Below are 22,821 nucleotides of genomic sequence, written 5' to 3' on the forward strand. Positions count from 1 at the left end.
GTTCCACACCGCTTTTTGTGTTTGGAGCGCTTGCCAACCTAGTTGTCTGGCTTACCAAAAGGATATAAAGCGTCGGAATGGTTGGTAGCCCCGCATAGCTGTGGTTGGTAAGCGTGTGAGTGAAAACCTGGTGAAAACGTAAACAATTTCGTTCGATCAGCTGATAACATGTCTCAAGGAAGAGAAAAGTTGACGTCGCTAACCAGCGAACAGAAAAGCATGGTGGTTGATCTTATTAACCAATTCAACGTCGTGCTTGATAAAAGTGGTAATTACTCCATGATAGCTAAGAAACAGGAAGCTTGGGAGACAATTACCAAGAAGTTCAATGCAATATGTGCAACACTGTTAATCAGTTTTTTTTTTTTTTCAGACTCATCACTATGATCATATTTTCAAAAAGTAGATAACACACACACACACACACACACACACACACACACACACACACACACACACACACACACACACACACACACACACACACACACACAAGGTATAATGATTAGCATTAAAAGTAGATGGTTAAGTTTATTCATTCTTACATACTATTTGTACTTTGCAATACCTACATTATACACCATAAGATCTTATATATGCGTGGAATCCTCACTCCGTCGCAATTCTTCCATTTCATACATTTCTTCATCTATGATTTCTTCTAATGCAGCCATGGTACCTGAAAAGTGTAGTTTTTAATGGTCTGAAGAATACCTAGCTGCATTTTGAATGGTTGTAGGGGCATAGGTATGTTAGATTTGGGTGGGGGATAGGTGAGGTTAGGTTAAAATATGTTTAGTTTGTTTTAATTTCTGCCAATCTAACATTTTCGCTTTTTCATATTGACATTTTCCATCGCAAATTGATGCTTCAGAAGTTATGACAATAAATAGGTTGGTTAAGTTACCTTGGTTAGGTTAAGTTAGGTTGGGTGGGTTAGGTTAAGTTGGCTGGGTTATTGTTTGCTTGGTTAGATTACATTAGGTTCGTTAATAGGATCCATTCACTAATGTGTAATAAATCCATCAATAATGTCTTCTGATGTGTAGACCACCACAGAATCGAGTGTTAACCTGCAAGCTCATCAAGGTACCGTTTATACCTTTCCTCCATTGTTTCACTGGTCACCTCTTAATAGCCTTGAACTTAAAACTACAAATATACTCAATATACAGCCTCATGATCATTTTCATTTATTTAGTCGTTTTTTTTTTTTTTTTTTTTTTCCTGGGTATGAGCTACGTACATGATATCTCGGCTTCAGTCTACTCCACTCCTTCCATATTATAGGTTTTGCCCTTTAATTCGTCCACTTACCTTTCTTAATAGTAGAAGCACACAGTAAGAATTCATGTAATGATATATAGATAACAAGATTAATCATATACTTACCAAATTTAGCCAGTGAAGTAGAGATGTGACCAGTCGATTAGGCTGTTGTTGATGTTTGGCGCGAACTCACAAGGCGACTACAGTAGACTTCAAAAATTAAAACGTATGCTCAATATAGCATAAGAAAAGCTTTGTTGTACCATCAAAAAAATTTGACATGGTAAATAGACTGAAATGAATTTAATTACAGTTAGCTTCTTTTTACATTTGGAAATTTAAGATACAAGGCGGTAGCTTTGGTCGCCCGGACACTTGACCAATGTTTTGCAAAACGCCTCGACCAAAGTTCCAATCTTTGGTTCACTAGCGGACAAAAAACAGATGGAAAAAGGCATTCTGGAACGGCGCAGGATACAAACTGCTTGGTTGGCTGCCTAACGGACCAAAAAGAAGTAATTCAGGAACCGGCTTACAGTGGCTGAGCAAGTTTGAATCCTTTCCTTGGAGTCTCAAGTTCAGCTGGTTGAAGATTTCAAATATGTCCACAAGATAAGCAAGGCGGAGCTCAAAGTGTTCTGATTTCAATATCTCCAACAGGTCACATTTTTTCTGTACATCAAGAAACATTTCAACTTCCTGGCGAAGAGAGAAGAAGCGGGACAAAAATCTCCCTGCAGACAACCACCTGACGGATGTATAAAAGAGCAAGGAACTATGCTCGGATTCCATGTCATGACACAGTTGCTGGAACAGTCTCGTGTTGAGGGCAGAGTTTTTCACATAGTTCACGACCTTGACAATACCAGTGAAAATTGTGAGAAGCCCAGAAGGAAGCGATTTAGAAGCCAGAGCCTCCCGATGAATGAAGCAGTGCACACCAACTGCATTTGGTGCTTTGGATTTTACTTTTGCTTGAAACCCGACCTCGACCCAAGCATGGCTGGAGCTCCATCAGTTGTGATTCCAACAAGATTATTCCAACTCAAACCATGCTTGTCAAAAAACGATGACACAGCATTCATCACATCAGTGGCCGTACTTGATGTTTCAAGATTTTGACAGCAAAGAAATTTCTCCTTTATTATGCCTTTGAACAGGTATCGGCAGTATACCAACAGCTGGCACGCCATTGCTACATCAGTGGATTCATCGACCTGTATAGCAAAAATGGGGGATGCTTTTATCTCTTCAATAATCTGATCTTTCACATCACCTGACATGTCCCTGATTCTTCGCTGGATAGTATTATTCAAAAGAGATACATCACTTAGTTTCTGTGCTGCGGTCCGTTAAACTGATTAGTGATTTTCATTTATATAAGCATCTTCCCTTTATAATAGCTGCAATAGCTGTATTACAATAAATTGCAATATGAATTAATTATTGCACTTAATATTGCCATAATAAAATAAAGGTTATTTATTCATTTTCTCTCATTCATATATCACGATATTCATGACACTCGCCATTTAAGGAGGCAATAAATCTTCCTGTCATCTCGCGAGCCACTCATGACCATCCCAAGGGCCAAATTTGTCACATGGACCGTGAGTTTGACACCGCTGATACTGTTAGCTAATGTAGAGCAATTCTAACATTTAAGCATTCTGTTTTAAGGATTGTGAACAGTAGTATAAATTTTATTCTGAGCCGCATGTCTCCTAATTCCAGTATAATAAATTTAAAAATAAGTAGAATCTCTATGGACCCCTTGAAATTCTTCCATGGACCCCTGGTTGGGAACCACTGCCCTAGAGAAACTGCCCACAAGGACAATTCCACCCACTTCTCTATGAAGTATTAATGCCTCTCCACCCGCCTTGTCCACAGACTGTGATAACTCACAGACCGGAACAACGCGCGCGGTATATTATATAATTATACTATCCTACTACAACAAGTGCTTACTAACACCTGTTAGACTGACATCCCTGGCCTACTACTACTGCAATATATGATGTGTACAGCACACCCGGTGATGTACACACAAGCCCAGACACCACCTACGGGTGACACCCACTATATACTCGTCGCAGAGACGTCTGGCGAACAACTACGCACTACTGGCCGACATGAAGCCTCTCAGCCTTCAATGATGTGCGTGGCTACTACCACTACAATACAGTTTACTACTGAAACTATACAAAAGATGGTGGGGCACACAGCCACCCAACAAAACACACTGGTGACCACAGCCACCAACAGCAACAACGGGACGAACAATAACGCGTCCTCCGCCGCCACACCCGAGTGGACGAACGCACAACAGGAAATGCAGCCCCAACCGGCTACACTTTCCTCAGGACAACAAGCCTGTTGTCCTACACAGCCACGGTCTACCCAGTAGCAAGCCAGCTACTCAACAGGAGGGCACAACTCCCAGACCAATGACTAGCGAGTAACAAGAACAGCCCAGCCACACGTGTCTCCACCCTGTGCCAGAAACGTGTCTACCTCCGCTGAAGACTGGCTGGTTACTATAAACAGTATACTACTGAAACTACACAACAGATGGTGGGGCACACAGCCGCCCACCAAACACACTGGTGACCACGGTCACCTACAAACAAACAATCAGGACGAGACAGTAACGTGTCTCTCCGCGTCGCCACACCACGAGGGGGCGAACGCAAGACAGGAAATGTAGCCCAACTGGCCACACTCCTAGACAACAAGCCCGTTGTCCTACACAGCCACGATCTACCGAGTAACAAGCCAGCTACTCAACAGGAGGGCACAACTCCCAGACCAATGACTAGCGAGTAACAAGAGAAGCCCAGTAACACGAATCTCCCTAACACTGTGCCAGACCGACGAGTGCGTGTCTATCTCCGCTGAAGGCTACCTCTGTACTGACTCCGCTTGCAACGAGAAACAAAGAAGGAGGGGTTGTCTGCTCAGCAGAACAGCCCGAGGGGCCCGCGATGGGTGGCCATAGGCTTCACATATAATAATATAATAAAGTAAAGGGGATTAAGACGGTGCCCATCACACGCCCTCCCTTAAAAGAAAAAATTTTGGAAACAAAACATTTACAAAATTTTTAAAAGGCATGGAACTGATTAAAGGAATGGCCCGGGACAGACAATCAGCTACAACGTTGTCTGCTCCTTTTATATGTCTGACTATGACATTGTACTCCTGGGCTCACTCTGTATGGGGGCCACTTGACAGGCTTTTCGTCCCCAACATTAATATCGTGTTCTATCAACTGTGTCCTGCCCGGGACACTGATAAACACTGAAGAGTACTTTCTCAGCCGCTGAAGCAACTCATATTGCTGATCCCCTAAATGTTCAACCTTCTCTTTCAAGAGATGGAGGCTATTCCGTTCCCACTGCCCTGTAGGAACAACAGGTTCAGGCCCAATAACTTCTGGAGCCTCTCCCCTCCCGGCAGAAAAATAAAACTGAAGATGCCTCTTGCACGGCAGAACTAAAAGAGCCCTTCTGGCTAGTAGAACGAAAATAGGGCTTCAGCATGTTAACGTGACACAGCTGAGCCCTCTTGCGCCGGTCAGGAGTGACCACCAGGTAGTCGAGGTCACCTACCTTCTTCTCTATAATATAGGGGCCACTATAGCGGGCAGCAAGCGGCTGGCCCTGAAGTGGTAACAGCACGAGCACTTCATCTCCAGGGGCAAAACTCCGATACTCGGCCCTTCGGTCATAATACCCCTTCATACTCTGCTGGGCCTTACACAGGTGGGCCTGCGCCACCTCTAATGCCTTGGCTAATCTTTCTCGACTGCTCATGAGGCTCTTAAGCAGTGAGACAGGGCGCTCAGGCGACGGCTGACACCAAGCCTCCCGAACTACGTCGAGCGGTCCACGCACTCGGTGTCCAAACACTAGCTGATTGGGTGAGAAACCCAAGGACTCAGTGGGCGCTTCTCTCACCGCAAATAAGACAAAGGGGACACCCTCGTCCCAATCCTTATCTCTCTCCATGCAGAAACTCTTGAGCATGGTTTTGAGAGTTTGATGATGTCTCTCCAGGGCTCCCTGAGACTGTGGATGATAAGCACTGGACACAATATGCTTGATCCCCCACGCAGTCATCGTATCCTTAAACAACTTTGAAGTAAAGTTGGTCCCCTGATCGGACTGCAGCTCTGCTGGCAATCCAAAGTGTGTAAAGAAGGTTAACAAAGCCTTCAGCACCACCTTAGAGTGAGTGCTTCTCAGGGGGAATTGCTTCAGGATACCGCGTGGTAACATCCATTATGGTCAACAAATACTTGTGACCAGCCCTGGTAGTAGGCAGAGGACCTACTATATCAATCAAAACCCTCGTGAAGGGAGGATCAACAGCAGGGATAGGGTGGAGTGGCGCCACAGGGGGTGTCTGATTAGGCTTGCCCACCACTTGACAAGTGTGGCAGCACTTAAGAATCGTGGCTACTTCTCCAGACATGCTGGGCCACCAAAATTGCGACGCAGGCGAGCGACGGTCTTTCGGATGCCCAGGTGTCCAGCCATGGGCCCCTCATGTGCCAACAGCACAAGTGCCTCACGCAGCTTCTGCGGCACAACTACTTGCAGTAGTTCACCACCGTCACTCTCCTGCCATCTACGACACAACACCCCTTGATGCAAGACAAACTCCTCCCTGCCCTCCAACTCCTCACTTCCCTCACCCACTCGAGCAAAGAAGGAGGCCAACGCCGGGTCCTCCTGCTGCCTACGAATGAGCTCTGCAGGCTCTAGCTGGGTAAGAGAAAGGGGGACTATAGGGTCATGGGGTTGAGGCAACGCTGCAACCCTACGTCCCACACGGCATCGAGGACGGAGAGCTGGCCCAGGCTGCTCCGCTCCTGCCATGTGATCCGGTGAGTCCTCAGAAGGATCATCACCACCAGCCAGGCAGTCACCAGGCAAGGGAACAGCTCGCTCCCTGCCTCCAAGATGCTCCACAGGGGGAGAAACCTCCAACTCCCCGCAGAACTGGAAGTCTCCCACCCTGGGCGCCAACTTCCAACAAACTGCCTGACTTATCATGCTGGGGCCTGTGCTGAACATCAGAGCCCTCAGCCTCCACACCAGGAAGCGACTCAGCACGAGTGCTCCCTCCGGAGTGCTCTGCAGAGTGAGGATAACCATCAAACAACTCAGCTACACCCAACACTCCGTCCTCACTCTCAGCAACAACTCCCAAAGCCGAGTCCGGTGCATTAACAAGTGACTCTACGCGTCACCGTCAGCCTCTACACCAGAACTCAATGGTGAGCCCAACACTGGCTCCACCACATCAGCACTGTTACTCCCATCTGGAGTCAATCCCACCTGGCTGCTAGCAACCTCCTGGGTAGTAACAGGCTCTCTCTCAGCCCAGCGGGCCTGAGAGCGGGTAACAACATTTACAGAGTCTTGCACCACTGGCCCAGACTCTTCAGCAACCTCATCCTCATCAGAGGTTGGGATCCATACACGACCACCAGCCAAATCATTCCCAAGCAGGAAGTCCACTCCTGCGACTGGCAGTTCGTCTGCCACTGCTACCTGCGCCGTAGCAGTGACAAGAGGACATGACAGCGTCACCTCAGCCGTCACGAACTCCTCCACAGTGTTAAGTCCACGACACAACACTGCCTTGCTAGATGTCACCTTCTTCCCAGTGACATTTCGGCACACTGACTGCTGTGCTCCCGTATCACGCAGTACAGTGATGGGATACTTGGTGCCATCAATCTCAACAGTCTCAACACTATCCTTAACAACAGCGGGCAGGCAACAGGGGAGGGACAGGTGGGCCAACCTGCTCTCTCTCCTCCAAACACAACTCAGGCACACGCCGTGCCTTCTCACTTCTAAAGCCTGAAGGAGCAGTCAACTCATCACCACAAACTTTATCTGGCCACACCAACAAGGCAACTGGTTTCTGCGAGGACTTTGGAGTTTCAGCTGTTACTAATTTTGGGCAATTGAACTTAAAATGCCCTTTCCCTCGGCAGTGATAGCACGTAGGCTGGGAATCATACTTGGGCGTTCTAGGGGCCGCCTTCCCGCCGTCCGTCCTTCGCAGAAAAAGGAGGGTGGGGGCCTGGGGCTTTCAAAACCCATCTTACTGCCGAATCCAGTATATCGCCTAAAGTGGCCTGGAGAGCCCGAGGAAGAACTGCCACCACTCCCTGGGCCTCCCTTAGGACCACCTTCCTTACGACTCCAACTCCCAGGCTGCTGCACAGGACGGTGGGCCAACACATAATCATCAGCCCATGTAGCAGCCTCCTTCAAGGTCCTAAACCTCTTCTCCCTCAACAGAGGTACCAGCTCCTTATCAGCAATATCAATGAACTGCTCCATAACTACTAACTCCTTCAAAGCCTCGAGAGAGTCAACACCCTCGCTAGCAACCCATCTCTCAAACACTTGCTCCAGTGAACGAGCACACTCGAGGTAGGAGTCACTTGCTCGCTTCCTCTTTCCTCTGAATTGCAAGCGATAGGCTTCTGGTCGCAGCTCATATGCCCGCAAAATGTCAGCCTTAAACTCCTCATAATCATCCAGATCATCAGCTGACATTTTATCATAAACTTCCAAGGCTTTTCCCTTGAGTTTATTCGCGACCAAGCCTACCCATCTCTCTCGAGACCAAGCAAACTCCTTGGCTTTCCTCTCGAAGCGGACAAACCATTCAGCCACCTTAGCCTCATCAAATTCGGGGACTAGCTGGAGACTTTGAACTAACGTACGCTCAACACTCTGTTCTCCTCCTCCTCCTACACTACCAACAACTCCAGGCGTACTTATTGCATGGCGAGTTCTCTCCCACTCCAACTCTCTATCTTTATCTGCCCTTTCTCTCTCCATCTCCAATCTCATCATCTCCATCTCTAGTCTCCTTCTCTGCTGCTAGTCTCTGAAGTTCTCGTCTTTCTTCCGCTTCTCTAGCCTCTCTCAGCAGCTAGTCTCTTTAACTCTCGCCTCTCTTCTGCTTCTATCTCCATTTTCCTCATTTCCAGCTTCAATCGCAGTTCCTCCAGTCTGGCAGCTGACTGGACACTATCAGCAATACTGCTTGCTGGACTAGATCGTCGGGAGCCTTCCTGCTTCCGATACTTCTGCCAGGGCTAATATATCCCACATCACCTTCACTGGGACCGCCACGTGCGTTATCATGACACGTAGTAAATGCGTCCTCACTGACCCCACGCGCGGCCACCGACTCATCATACCCACGTGGTGAGTCTCGCCGGCTCACACTCGCATCCTCACCCTCCACTGGTGGGGTGAAAAGACCAGTAACTCTCTCCATGGTGCTCACAGGACTCGTTCTCACAAACAATAAAATAATATAAGTAATAATACCCCACACAATAACACTACACACTATAAAGCACTTGGTTTATCCTGGCGAGGTCGCCACTGTTACGGTTTTACGTACGTCACCCGGCTGCGGTTAGCTGCTACAGCTCACTAGACTGTTATTCTGGCAAAATCGCCAACTTTGTTACGGTCAGTACAGTGGGGATTATAAAACACTCCACAGAGTCCCCACTACTATAACTCACAGCCGACGTAACCCTCAGGTTCTTTCAAGGTCGCCAACAGTGTATAATTTCCCCCACTGTAAGGGAATCTCCTCAGCAACTCCTTCTCCTCCTGTACCCAACCAAGTAGAATTTATAAATGGTAGATGTTATGTGTAACAGGGCGAGGCCTTAATACCCCTAGAGAAACCGCCCACAAGGACAATTCCACCCACTTCTCTATGAAGTATTAATGCCTCTCCACCCGCCTTGTCCACAGACTGTGATAACTCACAGACCGGAACAACGCGCAGTATATTATATACTATACTATCCTACTACAACAAGTGCTTACTAACACCTGTTAGACTGACATCCCTGGCCTACTACTACTGCAATATATGATGTGTACAGCACATCCGGTGATGTACACACAAGCCCAGACACCACCTACGGGTGACACCAGCTACTATATACTCGTCGCAGACAAGTCTGGCGGACAACACTACGCACTACTGGCCGACATGAAGCCTCTCAGCATTCAATAGTGTGCGTGGCTACTACCACTACAATACAGTTTACTACTGAAACTATACAAAAGATGGTGGGGCACACAGCCACCCAACAAAACACACTGGTGACCACAGCCACCAACAGCAACAACGGATGAAACAATAACGCGTCCCTCCGCGTCGCCACACCCGAGTGGACGAACGCACAACAGGAAATGCAGCCCCAACCGGCTACACTTTCCTCAGGACAACAAGCCCGTTGTCCTACACAGCCACGGTCTACCCAGTAGCAAGCCAGCTACTCAACAGGAGGGCACAACTCCCAGACCAATGACTAGCGAGTAACAAGAACAGCCCAGCAACACGTGTCTCCACCCTGTGCCAGAAACCAAGAGCGCGTGTCTACCTCCGCTGAAGACTGGCTGGTTACTATAAACAGTATACTACTGATACTACACAACAGATGGTGAGGCACACAGCCGCCCACCAAACACACTGGTGACCACGGCCACCAACAAACAAACAAACAGGACGAGACAAAACGTGTCTCTCCGCGTCGCCACACCACGAGGGACGAACGACAGGAAATGTAGCCAACTGGCCACACTCCTAGGACAACAAGCCCGTTGTCCCACACAGCCACGATCTACCGAGTAACAAGCCAGCTACTCAACAGGAGGGCACAACTCCCAGACCAATGACTAGCGAGTAACAAGAGAAGCCCAGTAACACGAATCTCCCTAACACTGTGCCAGACCGACGAGAGTGCGTGTCTATCTCCGCTGAAGGCTACCTCTGTACTGACTCCCGCTTGCAACGAGAAACGAGAAGAAGGAGGGGGTTGTCTGCTCAGCAGAACAGCCCGAGGGGCTCGCGATGGGTGGCCATTGGCTTCACATATAATAATATAATAAAGTAAAGGGGATTAAGACGGTGCCCATCACAGTGTGTGTGTGTGTGTGTGTGTGTCTCTATCTGTCTCTACCAAGCACTCCAAAAACACACATGTCATTTCAGGGCTGGCAATTGGCTAAGGCAGCAAAGTCATCCACTAACCGGGTGCTGTCTGTCCTTCGGGAGGGGTGTAGAGGGGCAGGGGGTGTACTGTACAACCTAGTGCCCTCCCTTCTCCCCCTTCTCACCCCCAGTGCTGGAAAAAGAGGAGGAGAGGAAGAGGAGGACAAGAAGTTTTATATTAATTTCTGCCGTGCTTTGTCGAATGGGTAAGCTTGATTTGTTTCTTTGATAATATTGGTAGTGATTACTCTCACTCTCTCTCTCTCTCTCTCTCTCTCTCTCTCTCTCTCTCTCTCTCTCTCTCTCTCTCTCTCTCTCTCTCTCTCTCTCTCTCTCTCTCTCTCTCTCTCTCTCTCTCTCTCTCTCTCTCTCTCTCAAAATCCTTATTAGCCTCAGTTCTGGACCAAATTTTTCTGCATGTCTTTGTCTTGGTATGTTTCTTTGTGTATTGCTTCCCTCAGGCTGATGTTCCTCCTCTCTAATACGTCTTCTGTTCCCCTTCATCCATTTCACAAGGGTCTTCCAATAGGTTTCTTCCATCAGTTGGGCTTTCCAATATTCTCTTCAGGTATCTCTCTTCCATCCTCTTCACATGTCCATACCAACACATTTTACTTTCTTCGATCATATCCAGAATTGCTATCACTGCAATACCACATCAAAGTTTTGCATTTCTCATATTATCTCATCTCATTACTCCTTTTATTGTTTTTAGTATTTTGATTTTAATTGGTTGTTTATTGCTTTTCCAGTGCCTTGGTTGTTGCCCATGCTTCACATCTGTACAGATTACTTTAAGCCATTTTTCCTCTTTCTTCTCTGTCTTGATCCTGCTTTTTATTATTTTCAACGTTACTTTTGATTGCTTTGATATAACTTGCTGGTACATATACTCTATTTTATAAATCTTTCCTTAATGGTGTCGGTTGTTGTACTCTTAAATAAATGCCTTTTGGTCCATCCCCAACGTTTCTCCAGGACTAGATTTAAATAAAAAATGTGGTCTGAGGTTCCATTTTCTGGCTTGAATTCACTTTGTTCTTTTTAGCTTGGGCTCTACTATTGTTCTTAATCAATTTTTGCATTTTTTTATATGTTACCTGAGTGTGACGTGAGTGACATGCTTCAGTAGTTTCCACATTCGCTCATTGTTCTTTATGTATTGAGCAAATAACTACTGTAGTTCAGTCTTTTGGGACATGTTTTTCTCTTCTTTGTCTTTTATTGTGTGGTTTGTGGTGCTACTTCCTCTTGTGTAAGACTTTGTAAGGTTAAAAAGATCACCTTTCTAATGCTAGCTATGTCTTTCCTCTCAATATATTTATTTTCTTTTACTTTACCTTGTTTGTTAATGATAATGAACACTCTCTCTCTCTCTCTCTCTCTCTCTCTCTCTCTCTCTCTCATTCCAGAATAGTACGGTTTCCAGGGCGTGGTGGAGGGGGCGGGGCAGGAATGGGGATCCAGGCTCTGTTCAAATGCCTGCAGTTCATTATGACTGCTACTACCATTTCTACTGCTACTGCTACTGAGGACTGTGGTGATCTGTGGCACACCTTACTTGAGTACCAGGTATGTGAAAAGAATAGTTGATGGCATTATTTTATTATTAATTATTGTTGTTATTGTTATTATTTTTATTTATTGATTGATTTTTTGTTGATTTATTTATTTGTATTTTTCCTCTATTTTTAACAAAAAGTTCCCTCCATTTCCTTCAGGTTGTGGGTCTATTGGAGGCATCTTTTATCTCCACTCCTCCACTTCCCTCTTCCACTCTCTACCCGCAAGTAGCAAAGTTTCTCCGCCTTCTCTCTACACTGGAGGAAAGTCAAAGAGAAGGAAGAAAGATTAGAGAAGAGAAAGATGGAGATGATGGGGAGAGAGGGGAAGGAATGGAAGGAAATTTCTCTTCCTCCTCTCTTCTCTCCATTTTCTGGGAGAAGTTTTTGAAAATGTGTGAGGAAAAAATTTTGATGGAGGGAAAGGAGGAAGAAATTGTAGAGAAAGAGAGGATGGAGAGACTTTCACGTCTTTCCTCCTTCCTTCGCATCCTGAGATATCCAGATTCTTTCATTGGTGTGAAAAAATGTCTCCGATTTGCTGGAGAGATAGAAGAGGAGGAGGGGGAAAATGAAGACGAGATGGAGAAGAAGGAAGAGGAAGAGAAGAATGAATTGAAAGGAAGAAAAATCAATGAAGAGGGGAGGAATGAGAAAAATAAATCAAAAGGAAGAAAAATCAACAAAGATCAGAAGAGAGAAGAAGAAGAAGAAGAAGAAGAAGAAGAAGAAGACAAGGAAGAAGACGAGAATGAGGAGGAGAGGATATTCATAAATGTCACAAATACTGCCATGGCACAGTTAGCCTACAGATGCCACAATAAACAAGACAATCATGGCATTTATACCTTCCTGTCATCTATAGTGCAATATTTCCCTTGTCCTGGGGTTTATAAATCTTTCCTCCAGCTGGAACAAACAAAGGAAATGGAGGAAAGGGAGGTAACAGCCAGGGAGGTATTGGAGAAAAAAATCATGCCAATCTTAGAGGAAAAAGACGTTTCCTCCATTTTTTCTCTCCAGTCGACGGTAGAGATTTTTTCCTCCCTGTATGGTCATCTGGAGGAAGCAGAAAGAAGGGAGGTACTTCTCTCCATGAAGGTAAAGAAGGAAGGGAAAAATGTTTTTGTTTATATTGTTATTGTGACTATCTTCCTCCTTTTCTTATTCTTCAATGTTCTTTTTTATTTACTCACCTTATTATTTTTTTTATTTTGTTCCTCCTCCTCCTCCTCCTCCTCCTCCTCCTCCTCCTCCTCCTCCTCCTCCTCCTCCTCCTCCTCCTCCTCCTCCTCCTCCTCCTCCTCCTTTTTTTCTTTCATCTATTCTCCTCCACTTCCTCCTCCTCTAACCTCCACCACCTTCACTACCACCAACAGAGCCATCATCCACAAACGCTGCTTCTATTGGTTGAAAAAATTACAAGACTACACCAGAAGGACAAGGCAGGACATGATTGGTTGCTATCACCTCAGCTGGGAAATCGAGTGCTCCTATGGGTTGAGAGGCTTTTTGAACCAGCCAGTGGAGAGAAAGAGCCTTGTTTGACACCTGAAGAAGCAGAAGAGGTCAAGAAATTGGTCATGTTTGTGCTGAGAGGTCATGGAAGAAGAGGTGAGTGGATGGATGGATGGATTAATACTATAGGTGGGCAAATATTTAGAGAACTAATTGATGGATAAATGCAAAATATGTATGCAAAAGATTATTGGATAGATTGACAGATAAAGTAGTAATTAAAAATAACAATGAAAATAGAGATAATGATAGTAGTTGTAGTAGTATTAGTAACAATAACAGTAATAACAACAGAAATAACAATAACAGGTCCAGTGGTTGCCGTGGAAACTGTCTCTGAAATCCTAAGACTAGTTGGACGGAAATTGAAAAAGATTTGCAGCAGATTGGACGGAGATGGAGAGGAGATGTTGGAGTTGGCAGGCTGTGTGGCAGAGATTGTAAGTAGTAGTAGTAGTAGTAGTAGTAGTAGTAGTAGTGGTGGTGGTGTATAGGTAATAGTAATGGTATTATTACTATTATTATTATTATTATTATTATTATTATTATTATTATTATTATTATTATTATTATTATTATTATTATTATTATTATTATTATTATTATTATTATTTCTATTATTGCTGTTATTATATTCATTATAAATTGTACTGCTAGTAGAGAAATAATGATAATAGAGATATTATTAATAGTATTAATAGTAATAGTTATGATGGTAGTGGTTATAGAGAGGTAAAGTAATATTGATATTAATAGTACTCATAATAGTAGTAGTACCTAGTAGCAGTAATAGTAGTAGTGGTGGTAGCAGTAGTAGTAATAGTGTAGTAGTAGTAGAAGTACTAGTAGTAGACCAACAACATTTAATAGTCATACAAATCTACAATTATATCCTGAAACTATAATAATAATAATGATAATAGTAATAATGATAGTAATGATAATATTGATGATAATAATTACAAGACAAAAAAGTTATGAAAAATTCTTTGTTTCTCACCATCGTTATTTTCCACCTCATTTATATATCATTATGTATTATTCTATATTATTTATCTTTTATCTTAATTTTTACTATTTCTCATTTATTATTCATTTATTTATCCTTACTATATCAGAACCTTATTCTATTATTATTGTTTTATTTATTAACTTTTTTTTCATTCATGATTATTACTTTTACTTTATTTTTTCTACCTCTTGTTACTTTTCAATTTATTTATCATTATTGCTTTTCAGAACCCAATACATGCGAGCTGGAAATCAAAAGGTGCTGCAGAATTCATCTCAGCACTACTCCAAGCCCTTTGTGAGAGCCATGACAGTGCTAGGGCTGCAATTTTTAGAGGCATTTACCTAAGAGCCATTCGAGCAAGTGTCACATGTAAAAACAATGCCACAGAGGGTGAGAAAGTGTCAGAGAGTGCCAGTCCTTTAGCTGAGGCACTGAGGTGTATAAGAGAAAAGGTCATAAGCGGTTCCTGTACATACAAACTTGCTTCGTTTCTTGCTAGCTTGACCCTTGACCTTCTTGTGTTGAGTCAGCGTGATGATGGTGGTGATGCTGATGGCATTAATAATGTGAAAACTGGTACTTGCAATGAAGCAGAGATTGGCATTAGCAGGAATCAAGATTTGGACACTGATAGGTCAAAAACTGGTAATAAAAATAGTGAAACTGAGAATATCAACACTGGTACTGCAATTTCTGGCACTGTTACTAGCAATACGGAAGCTATTGACATTAACACTTCAAAATCTGAAACTAAGAGAAATGAAGCTATTGGCTCTGATACTACTATTTCTGATAATGGTGCCTCAAAAACTAGCTCTGAAGCATTCCAAATTGACACTGAAACAAACAAAAATTATCCTAAAACCTCAAGAATTAACACTAATCTCTGTGCCACTCTCCCTGACACTATCCCATCATTGGCGCTAGATGCCACAAATGTACAAGCATTACTAGAACATGTGATGCCTGTTGAGGGCCAGTGGTCGGAACTAGAGAGTGCCATCAGCTCTCTGTATGTGGCACCATCGATCTTCAAGGGTGCCATGGCATTTAGAGAGTTTCCCTTCCCTAAACTGATGGCTCATGGCACTGTTTGGCACCATGGACACCACAGGACAGCACTGTTTACCTGCCGTGTTCTGCTAGGCCTGTGTGAAGATGGGGAAGAGGGGGACGTGTCTTTAGGAAAATACACGCATTTGTTTGTACATGTTTTGCATTCTGCGTGCTCTGCAAGAGTGATGCTGGGACACATGCTGGCTCTGGGCTGCAGGGTGAGTGTTCATGTATTTGCGTGTGTAAGACAGAGACAGAGAGAAGATAGTGTGTGCATTTCTGTATGTGGTTTAGTTGTTTGTGGTTCTCTCTCTCTCTCTCTCTCTCTCTCTCTCTCTCTCTCTCTCTCTCTCTCTCTCTCTCTCTCTCTCTCTCTCTCTCTCTCTCTCTCTCTCTCTCTCGGATGCATATGTGTGATGAAGAAAGGAAAGAGTGTGTGTGTGTGTAGTTTGTTATATTTTATATATATATATATATATATATATTTTTTTTTTATTTATTTATTTTTTTTTCTGTTTCACAAGTTTGTGTTAAAAAGAGAAAGAGATAATGTATGTGTTTCTCTAAATGTTTATCTGATTTTGTTGTATCTTACTGTGTAAGTGTCTATGTATCTGTCTGTCTTTCTAAAACAAGTTCTTTCCTCATAGTCAGTCTGTGTGTGTGTGTGTGTGTGTATGTATATGTGTATGTCTCTGCCTGTGCCACCAAGATCACTAATACCATGCCTTCTCTGCACACAGTCTGGCGTCAGTTCGGACATACAAGATGGTGTTAGATTACTTTTGTCCAACTCACAGAGACTTCTTGCCCGCCTTAATCTGGGAAACAAGCGATTGATAGCCAAGCAAACCAGAGACAGGTAAGAGATAGAGATAGGTGGAGAGATATAAGATAGATCTGTTTGTTGTGATGTATTTATCTTGTATAGATAAGCAGGTATGAGAGATGTAGAGAGATGTAAAGAAAGTTGTATTTATTTCATGTGCCAAGGTTTCAGCAGTCAAATAAGAGAGAGAGATTTGTTTGTCTTGTATAATTGAGCAAGTGAGAGATAGTGATAGAGAGAAATGTGTAGATTTGTTTATGTCTGCATAGCTAAGCAGACCAGAGACAGATAAGAGACAGAGATGGAGATGGATCAATTTGTTTATGTCCAATACTTTACTACCAGTATTGCTGTTACATGTATGCTTCTTACAGGGGCTACCACAAGTAGGTCTGCCCCTGTACTGATGAACACTTTATGGCTAAAATGTATATTCAAGGTAAAATTTGCTTTCAAAATTGTGCCTAACTTATAAAAGGACCTTCAAACTTATCAGTTCTCTCCCAGAAGTGCCTCCAAAGTGTATGAAAGCTAAGAATGAATATATAGTGTATGTATGTGTACTCAATGTAAATTGGCAACAACATACAACTTTCATTTGCTTGGACTTCACTCTTAGTTCATATTTATCCTTTATCATCTTTTTTCTTTACTCTGTGAGTTTTACAAGGAGTATTATTTTATACCTACACTACTTTCTTCCATGTTTGACCTTGCTGGCATCCTCAGTGTCTATCCTGAGATGAGTAGCATTTTACAGCAACAAGAAGAATTATCAACAAAATTATCTACGTCTCTGAAATTTTCACATTGGTCTTAATGATACTCAAAAACAGTGTACTGTACAACTATTTATATATATTCAAGAATAACTTGTAAGAATAAAGTATCACAGTATATCTCATGAAATAATGTTGTTACATTCAGAAGAGCCACTACCTTAACAGCATTTCTACTGTTAGGAGTAACTTTTACTTTGAAAATAAAAGTTGCTCTTAGATGTAATTCTAGAACTTCTAAGAGCATTGTCTGGGACCAAAGTACTATTGAGAGGGGTGACTTCCTGCAGCAATCCTTGTGTTCCTTTCTGTTTTTATATTCTGTTCTGCCACAGATGCAGTGAAGGCAGCAGCGCGTGGTGTGTGACTCTGAACCAGCTGCTGACTCGATGGCTGGAGCCACAGGAGATTAATGCCACCCGACTTCTGCAGGGACTTGACTCTGATGCCCTGGGACATGCAGCCACTAAACAGGTCAGCTTAGGTCAAGTTAGGTTAAATGAAGCTTGTTTTGTTATTTAGTTGTATTGTTATATTAGGATAGATTAGGTTACATTTAGTCATGTTAGTTGGGGTAGGTTAAATTTGGTTTGGTTTGGGAAGGCTTGTTTAGTTAGGATAGGTTAGCTCTGATTTGGATATAAAAAGTTAGGTTTCGTTAGATTGGGTTAGTTAAGTTTGTTCAGGCTTGGTTTTGTTTTCTTAGGCTGAGTTACAAAAGATTGTGTTTGGTTTGGTTTGAGTATGTTTGGTTAAGGAGAGAGAGAGAGAGAGAGAGAATTTGGTGTGAAACATTGACACTAATAATAATAATGATAATAATAATAATAATAGTTTTGCTTCTTCTATTAATTTATTAATCTTGTAATTTATCCATTCATCTGTTAGTCTGCCTTTTTTTTCACCATCTGAAGATTTCTGTCCAGTCTCTTAACTAATGTAAATTTAGTAAAACCCTCATTCTACCTATCTATCATCTATAAATTTCTCCGTGTGTCTATCTTTTCAAACCATCCATCAATAAATACATCTCTCTGTCCAGTGTTCCTTGATATATCAGTCTGTTGATCTATCCCTTCATATTAGTCTGTCATTCAGTCTATCTGTCTATCTGTATATATCATTCAATCTTTATCCATGTATGTATGTATATATCCATCAATCATTTAACCTAACCTGATACAACTTAATTTGTGTATCTTTCCACAGGTCCTATTGTCTCTCCTCCCTCAATCTCAGCTGCAAGAACTGATGGAGGAGGAAATTGCATGTCTCTCCAGTTTGGTAGAGGAACCTTTCTCTGCTCCTCCGTGCCTCTCCATTCTTTCCTCCATCCTCTCCCTCCTCCCCTCTGATACACCGGGAGTTGGAGAGACGCTTTCCTCCATTTTCACTGTTTTCTTCCAGTGGAGAGAAAAGGCAGATGGTGTTTTCCTGTTTGCTGAGTATGTTTTATTTTCTCATTTATTTGTTTTTATTTTGTGTGTGTGTGTGTGTGTGTGTGTGTGTGTGTGTGTGACCAAGAATAAAAAGTAAATTTAAACCAAAACTAAACTGCAAAAAAGCTGCTACAATATCATCAGCCCTTTAAGACTTAGAATTTGCAGAAATCTCTTTAAAAATATATCCCCATTTAATAAAAAAATAAAAAAAATTAAATGGAGACCCTCTTTAGGGAAAAAAAAAAGGACCACCTGAAATGTTACACCTTTCAAAAACAAAAACAAAACAAAGAACACATGGAACCTTAAAAAACAAAGCAAAAAAAAAAGTTTCTCTTTGAAAAACCCTAAAAGAATAATGAAAATTACTTACAAAGTCCCTTGAAAATCAACACTCTCTTTGAATAACCTTAAAAAATGAAGTATCAGCTACAGAGACCCTCAAAAACTAATATTCTCTTTGTGAAATATTCCCCTTGAAAATCTCCCCAAAATTTATACTCCCTTAGAAAAAACCTGCAAAAATTAAGACCATCCTTTAAAAATAATCACCACAGGGACCTGCATGGCGTAGCATGGGAGGACCTTGCTGTGACTTGTGCTGTGGTGCGCTGTGTGTCAGTGGCTGTGTCGCACCACGCTGCCCGACTCACAGCAGCAGAGTGGGACCTGGTGCTGTGCTGTCTGTCCTCCTGGGTACAGAGTCTTCAGGAGTCAATGCAGGTGTGTATAGGTTTGTTTTCATATGTTGTTGGGTTTTTATTGTATATTTAATAGTTTTTTTTTGTTATTTTGTTATAAGGGCTTTATAAATGTCTTTTCAAGTGTGTGAATTTGTGTGTTTGTGTTTAAGGAGTCACCGTGTGTATGTATGTAGAGGGTGTATTTGTGTATGTAGGTGTGTTTCGTTGTTTTAGAGTCAGTATGTGTGTTTAGTGGTGTTTTATTGGTGTTTGCAGGTGTGTTTTACTCCTGTAGGGTCTTCAGATATCCTTACAAGTGTGTGTGTGTGTGTGTGTGTGTGTGTGTGTGTGTGTGGTCATATGTGTGTGTGTATTGTTAGGCCTTCACTGCCTCTAAATGCCTCTCCTTTAAATCTACACTTCTCTACTTCCCTTTTCATTACTTCCTCTCTTTCTAATCTTCCAATTTTTTCATCTGTTCTCTCTATTCCTTTACTCAGTCCTCTCCAACTTTTCCTCTTTATCATTTCCCTTTACTGTCTGCACTCCCCTTCCTTTACATACTCCCAATCCTCCTATCTTGCTGTCACTCACCTTTATATACCACTCTCCTCATATAATACTTCACTTTGGTATGCCTTCCCCAACTCTACCTATCCTTTGTTTATCAATGTGACCTGACTACTTATGATCCAGTTGGTATAAGCCACTAAGTTAAAGTATGGTTTAGTGAGTTATCTGTGTAGGTGCATGAACAAGTATTAGTTTCCTTTGTAAAAGCTTGACAATCTTTGGAGTTGTTAGGAGACTTTGAAAGGTTGTGTGTGTGTGTGTGTGTTTATTTCAGTTTCCTCATTACCTTATGTGGCCTTTTCTCTTGACCAAGGACACCTAAAGATCAATTTTGCATAATTCCTTTTGACACTGTAACCTGTTTTGACCTTACAGAGCATACAAGAGGAGACAGTGGCAGGAACCTTCACCTATTTCGTCTGCAGTTGTGTCAAGGCTGTCGCTGACCTCATGAGAAATTTGGAGGCGCTGCAGAGGTCAGACAAGGGAGCTGGGGGAGGAGCTCAAGGGGACACACAAGCCTCTTCATCCTCCTCTGTCTCCTCCACCTCCTTGTCATCTTGTCCACCAAAGTTGTATGAGGATTGGATAGAATTCTTTGCCCCACCTTTATTCAATTCGCTGATCAGTATATTTGTTGGCTTGGCAGGTAAGTTTTGACTGTTATTGTTATAGTGTTGGTAGTAGGAGTAGTTTTTTTTTTTTTTTTTACCTCGGTTGTCTGCTGGTCACCCAGCCAGTCTTCTCCAATACGGAGCGAGCTCAGAGCTCATAGACCGATTTTCAGGTAGAACTGAGACCACAACACACTCCACACACCGGGAAAGCAAGGCCACAACCCCTCGAGTTACATCCCGTACCAATTTACTGCTAGGTGAACAGGGGCTACACATTAAGAGGCTTGCCCATTTGCCTCGCCGCTCTGGGATTCAAACCCGGCCCTCTCGATTGTGAGTTGAGCGTGCTAACCACTACACTACACGGTGTGTGGTAGTAGTGATGTTATTGATTCGCTACTGAAAATGATGTTAAAAGGGATAGTTTACTCATTTAGGTAGTAGTAGTGATAGTAGTAATAGTAGTAGTAGTGGTAGTAGTAATAGATATAGTAGTAGTATTGTTAGTAGTAGGTTAGGTTTGGTGATGTGAAAAATTGTGATGATGAAAATGAAAATAGTTTCTTGATCATGATGAATTCTCTCTCTCTCTCTCTCTCTCTCTCTCTCTCTCTCTCTCTCTCTCTCTCTCTCTCTCTCTCTCTCTCTCTCTCTCTCTCTCTCTCTCTCTCTCTCTCTCTCTCTCTCTCTCTCTCTCTCTCTCTCTCTCTCTCTCTCTCTCTCTCTCTCTCTCTCTCTCTCTCTCTCTCTCTCTCTCTCTCTCTCTCTCTCTCTCTCTCTCTCTCTCAAGAATAAAAGAGATGAAAAATGAATTATCTTCTAATCCACCACCACCACCATCACCACCAGGATCATACAAACAGACACCCTCCACTCTGCTCCACGGTGTGTGTTCTGCTGTTTGTTCCGCTGTGGTGTTTGCTGGGCCGGTCCACCTCTCTCAGCACTCTCTGTCCCCTCCGCCTCCCCTCCACCGGGAAGAAGAGGAGGAGGAAGATGAGGAGGAATTGCATTTGGCCGAAAGTGAAGAGGTATGTCTCTCTCTCTCTCTCCCCCTTCCTTCTTTATGTATCTTCTTTTTCTTCTTCTTCTTTTTCCTTTTCTTATTCATGTTCTTATTCATCTTGTTTTTTTTCTTTTTGTTCTGTTCTTTTTCGCCATCATCTCATGTCTTACCATCTTACCATGTTTCCTTCTTCCTCTCTTCCTCCTGCTTAATCATTTACTAACATGACATAGGTACATAAAAAAAAAAATGTATATAATTTCTTATAATCACCACCATCACCACTACCACCACCCATTCTAATCCCCCATTCCCCTGCTCTTCCCAGGCCCTTCTCCGTCACCTGGTTTCCTTGCTGGCTTCACCCCAACCAGCTTGCCAGGGGGCGGCCTATACTTTGCTACACACAGCCATGCCAGCTCTCATTGGCTCCTGGGATGGCAGACAGCAGCCAATCACAGAGGAGGGCGAGTTGCCAGTCAGGCCATTACCTCGCACCCTTATGTGGATACTGGGAGAGGTGAGAGAGAATGAATGGGTGTGTATGAGAGTGTGTACATTTATCCATCTCTCAGTCTACGTATCTATCTATCTATCTATCTATATGTATATCTATCTGTCTATGTGTTTGTTTACTCTCTCTCTCTCTCTCTCTCTCTCTCTCTCTCTCTCTCTCTCTCTCTCTCTCTCTCTCTCTCTCTCTCTCTCTCTCTCTCTCTCTCTCTCTCTCTCTCTCTCTCTCTCCCCTCTTCCCTATCCCCAACAGGTGAAGGAGGGGACAGTCGGGCAGTGGGGGACTGGGGGAGAGTTGCCGCCCCACTCCCCACAGTTCCCAAGCGTGGTTGGTTACATGTTAGGCTGGAAGTTGACGTTTCATGCTCTCACCCTGACCTCCGACCCTAACCAGCACCAGTACTGTGCCTTCCTCAGGTCAGTGTGTAATAGTAGTAGTAATAGTAATAATAGTTGTAGTAGTAGTGTCTGTTTCTATATTTCCTCCTTCCTATGTCTACTTCACTGATGTAAGATTAACTAGTATTCTCAGTCATTTATCCTTTTTTCTGGCAAGGTCTGGAATTCTGCTTGCTGTATTTACTCCTTCCTGTGACTTGAACTCTTTCAGAAAGGAGGCTTTTAGACAGTTCTTCAATTTTGGATGATTCTCTTGACCTGTCTTTTGGGAGCTGGCACCTCAGTGGGAGTTTTTACTCTCTTGTTGTCCTTAGCCAGTGTCTCTGAAATAAGGAAGAAAAAAAAAAAATAGATGTTATTAATATGAAGACAATTATAATTACTCCCATTTAACTGTTTATGAAGGTTTCACAAACAATAATAATTCTCCCTAAAATAAAAAAAAAAAAAAAGTTATATGAATACCAAGACAGTTATGCTCACTCCCATTCAACTGT

General features: G+C 43.0%; 1 protein-coding gene across 1 annotated transcript in view; it reads left to right on the top strand.

The window, feature by feature from the left end:
* LOC123518637 (E3 ubiquitin-protein ligase listerin-like) overlaps window positions 1–22,821 on the top strand; it is a 34,206-nt gene that overhangs the window by 6,672 nt on the left and 4,713 nt on the right. The window contains exons 8-21 of the mRNA XM_045279553.1: window positions 10,333–10,538; window positions 11,745–11,904; window positions 12,054–12,995; window positions 13,274–13,508; window positions 13,722–13,852; window positions 14,652–15,701; window positions 16,227–16,345; window positions 17,427–17,565; window positions 18,301–18,536; window positions 19,091–19,256; window positions 20,165–20,438; window positions 21,256–21,437; window positions 21,741–21,932; window positions 22,179–22,342. Coding sequence (XP_045135488.1) covers window positions 10,333–10,538; window positions 11,745–11,904; window positions 12,054–12,995; window positions 13,274–13,508; window positions 13,722–13,852; window positions 14,652–15,701; window positions 16,227–16,345; window positions 17,427–17,565; window positions 18,301–18,536; window positions 19,091–19,256; window positions 20,165–20,438; window positions 21,256–21,437; window positions 21,741–21,932; window positions 22,179–22,342 — 4,196 coding nt within the window. The remainder of the gene's footprint in view (window positions 1–10,332; window positions 10,539–11,744; window positions 11,905–12,053; window positions 12,996–13,273; window positions 13,509–13,721; window positions 13,853–14,651; window positions 15,702–16,226; window positions 16,346–17,426; window positions 17,566–18,300; window positions 18,537–19,090; window positions 19,257–20,164; window positions 20,439–21,255; window positions 21,438–21,740; window positions 21,933–22,178; window positions 22,343–22,821) is intronic.

This window comes from Portunus trituberculatus, chromosome 44 (assembly GCF_017591435.1).
Source record: "Portunus trituberculatus isolate SZX2019 chromosome 44, ASM1759143v1, whole genome shotgun sequence".
NCBI lineage: Eukaryota > Metazoa > Arthropoda > Malacostraca > Decapoda > Portunidae > Portunus > Portunus trituberculatus.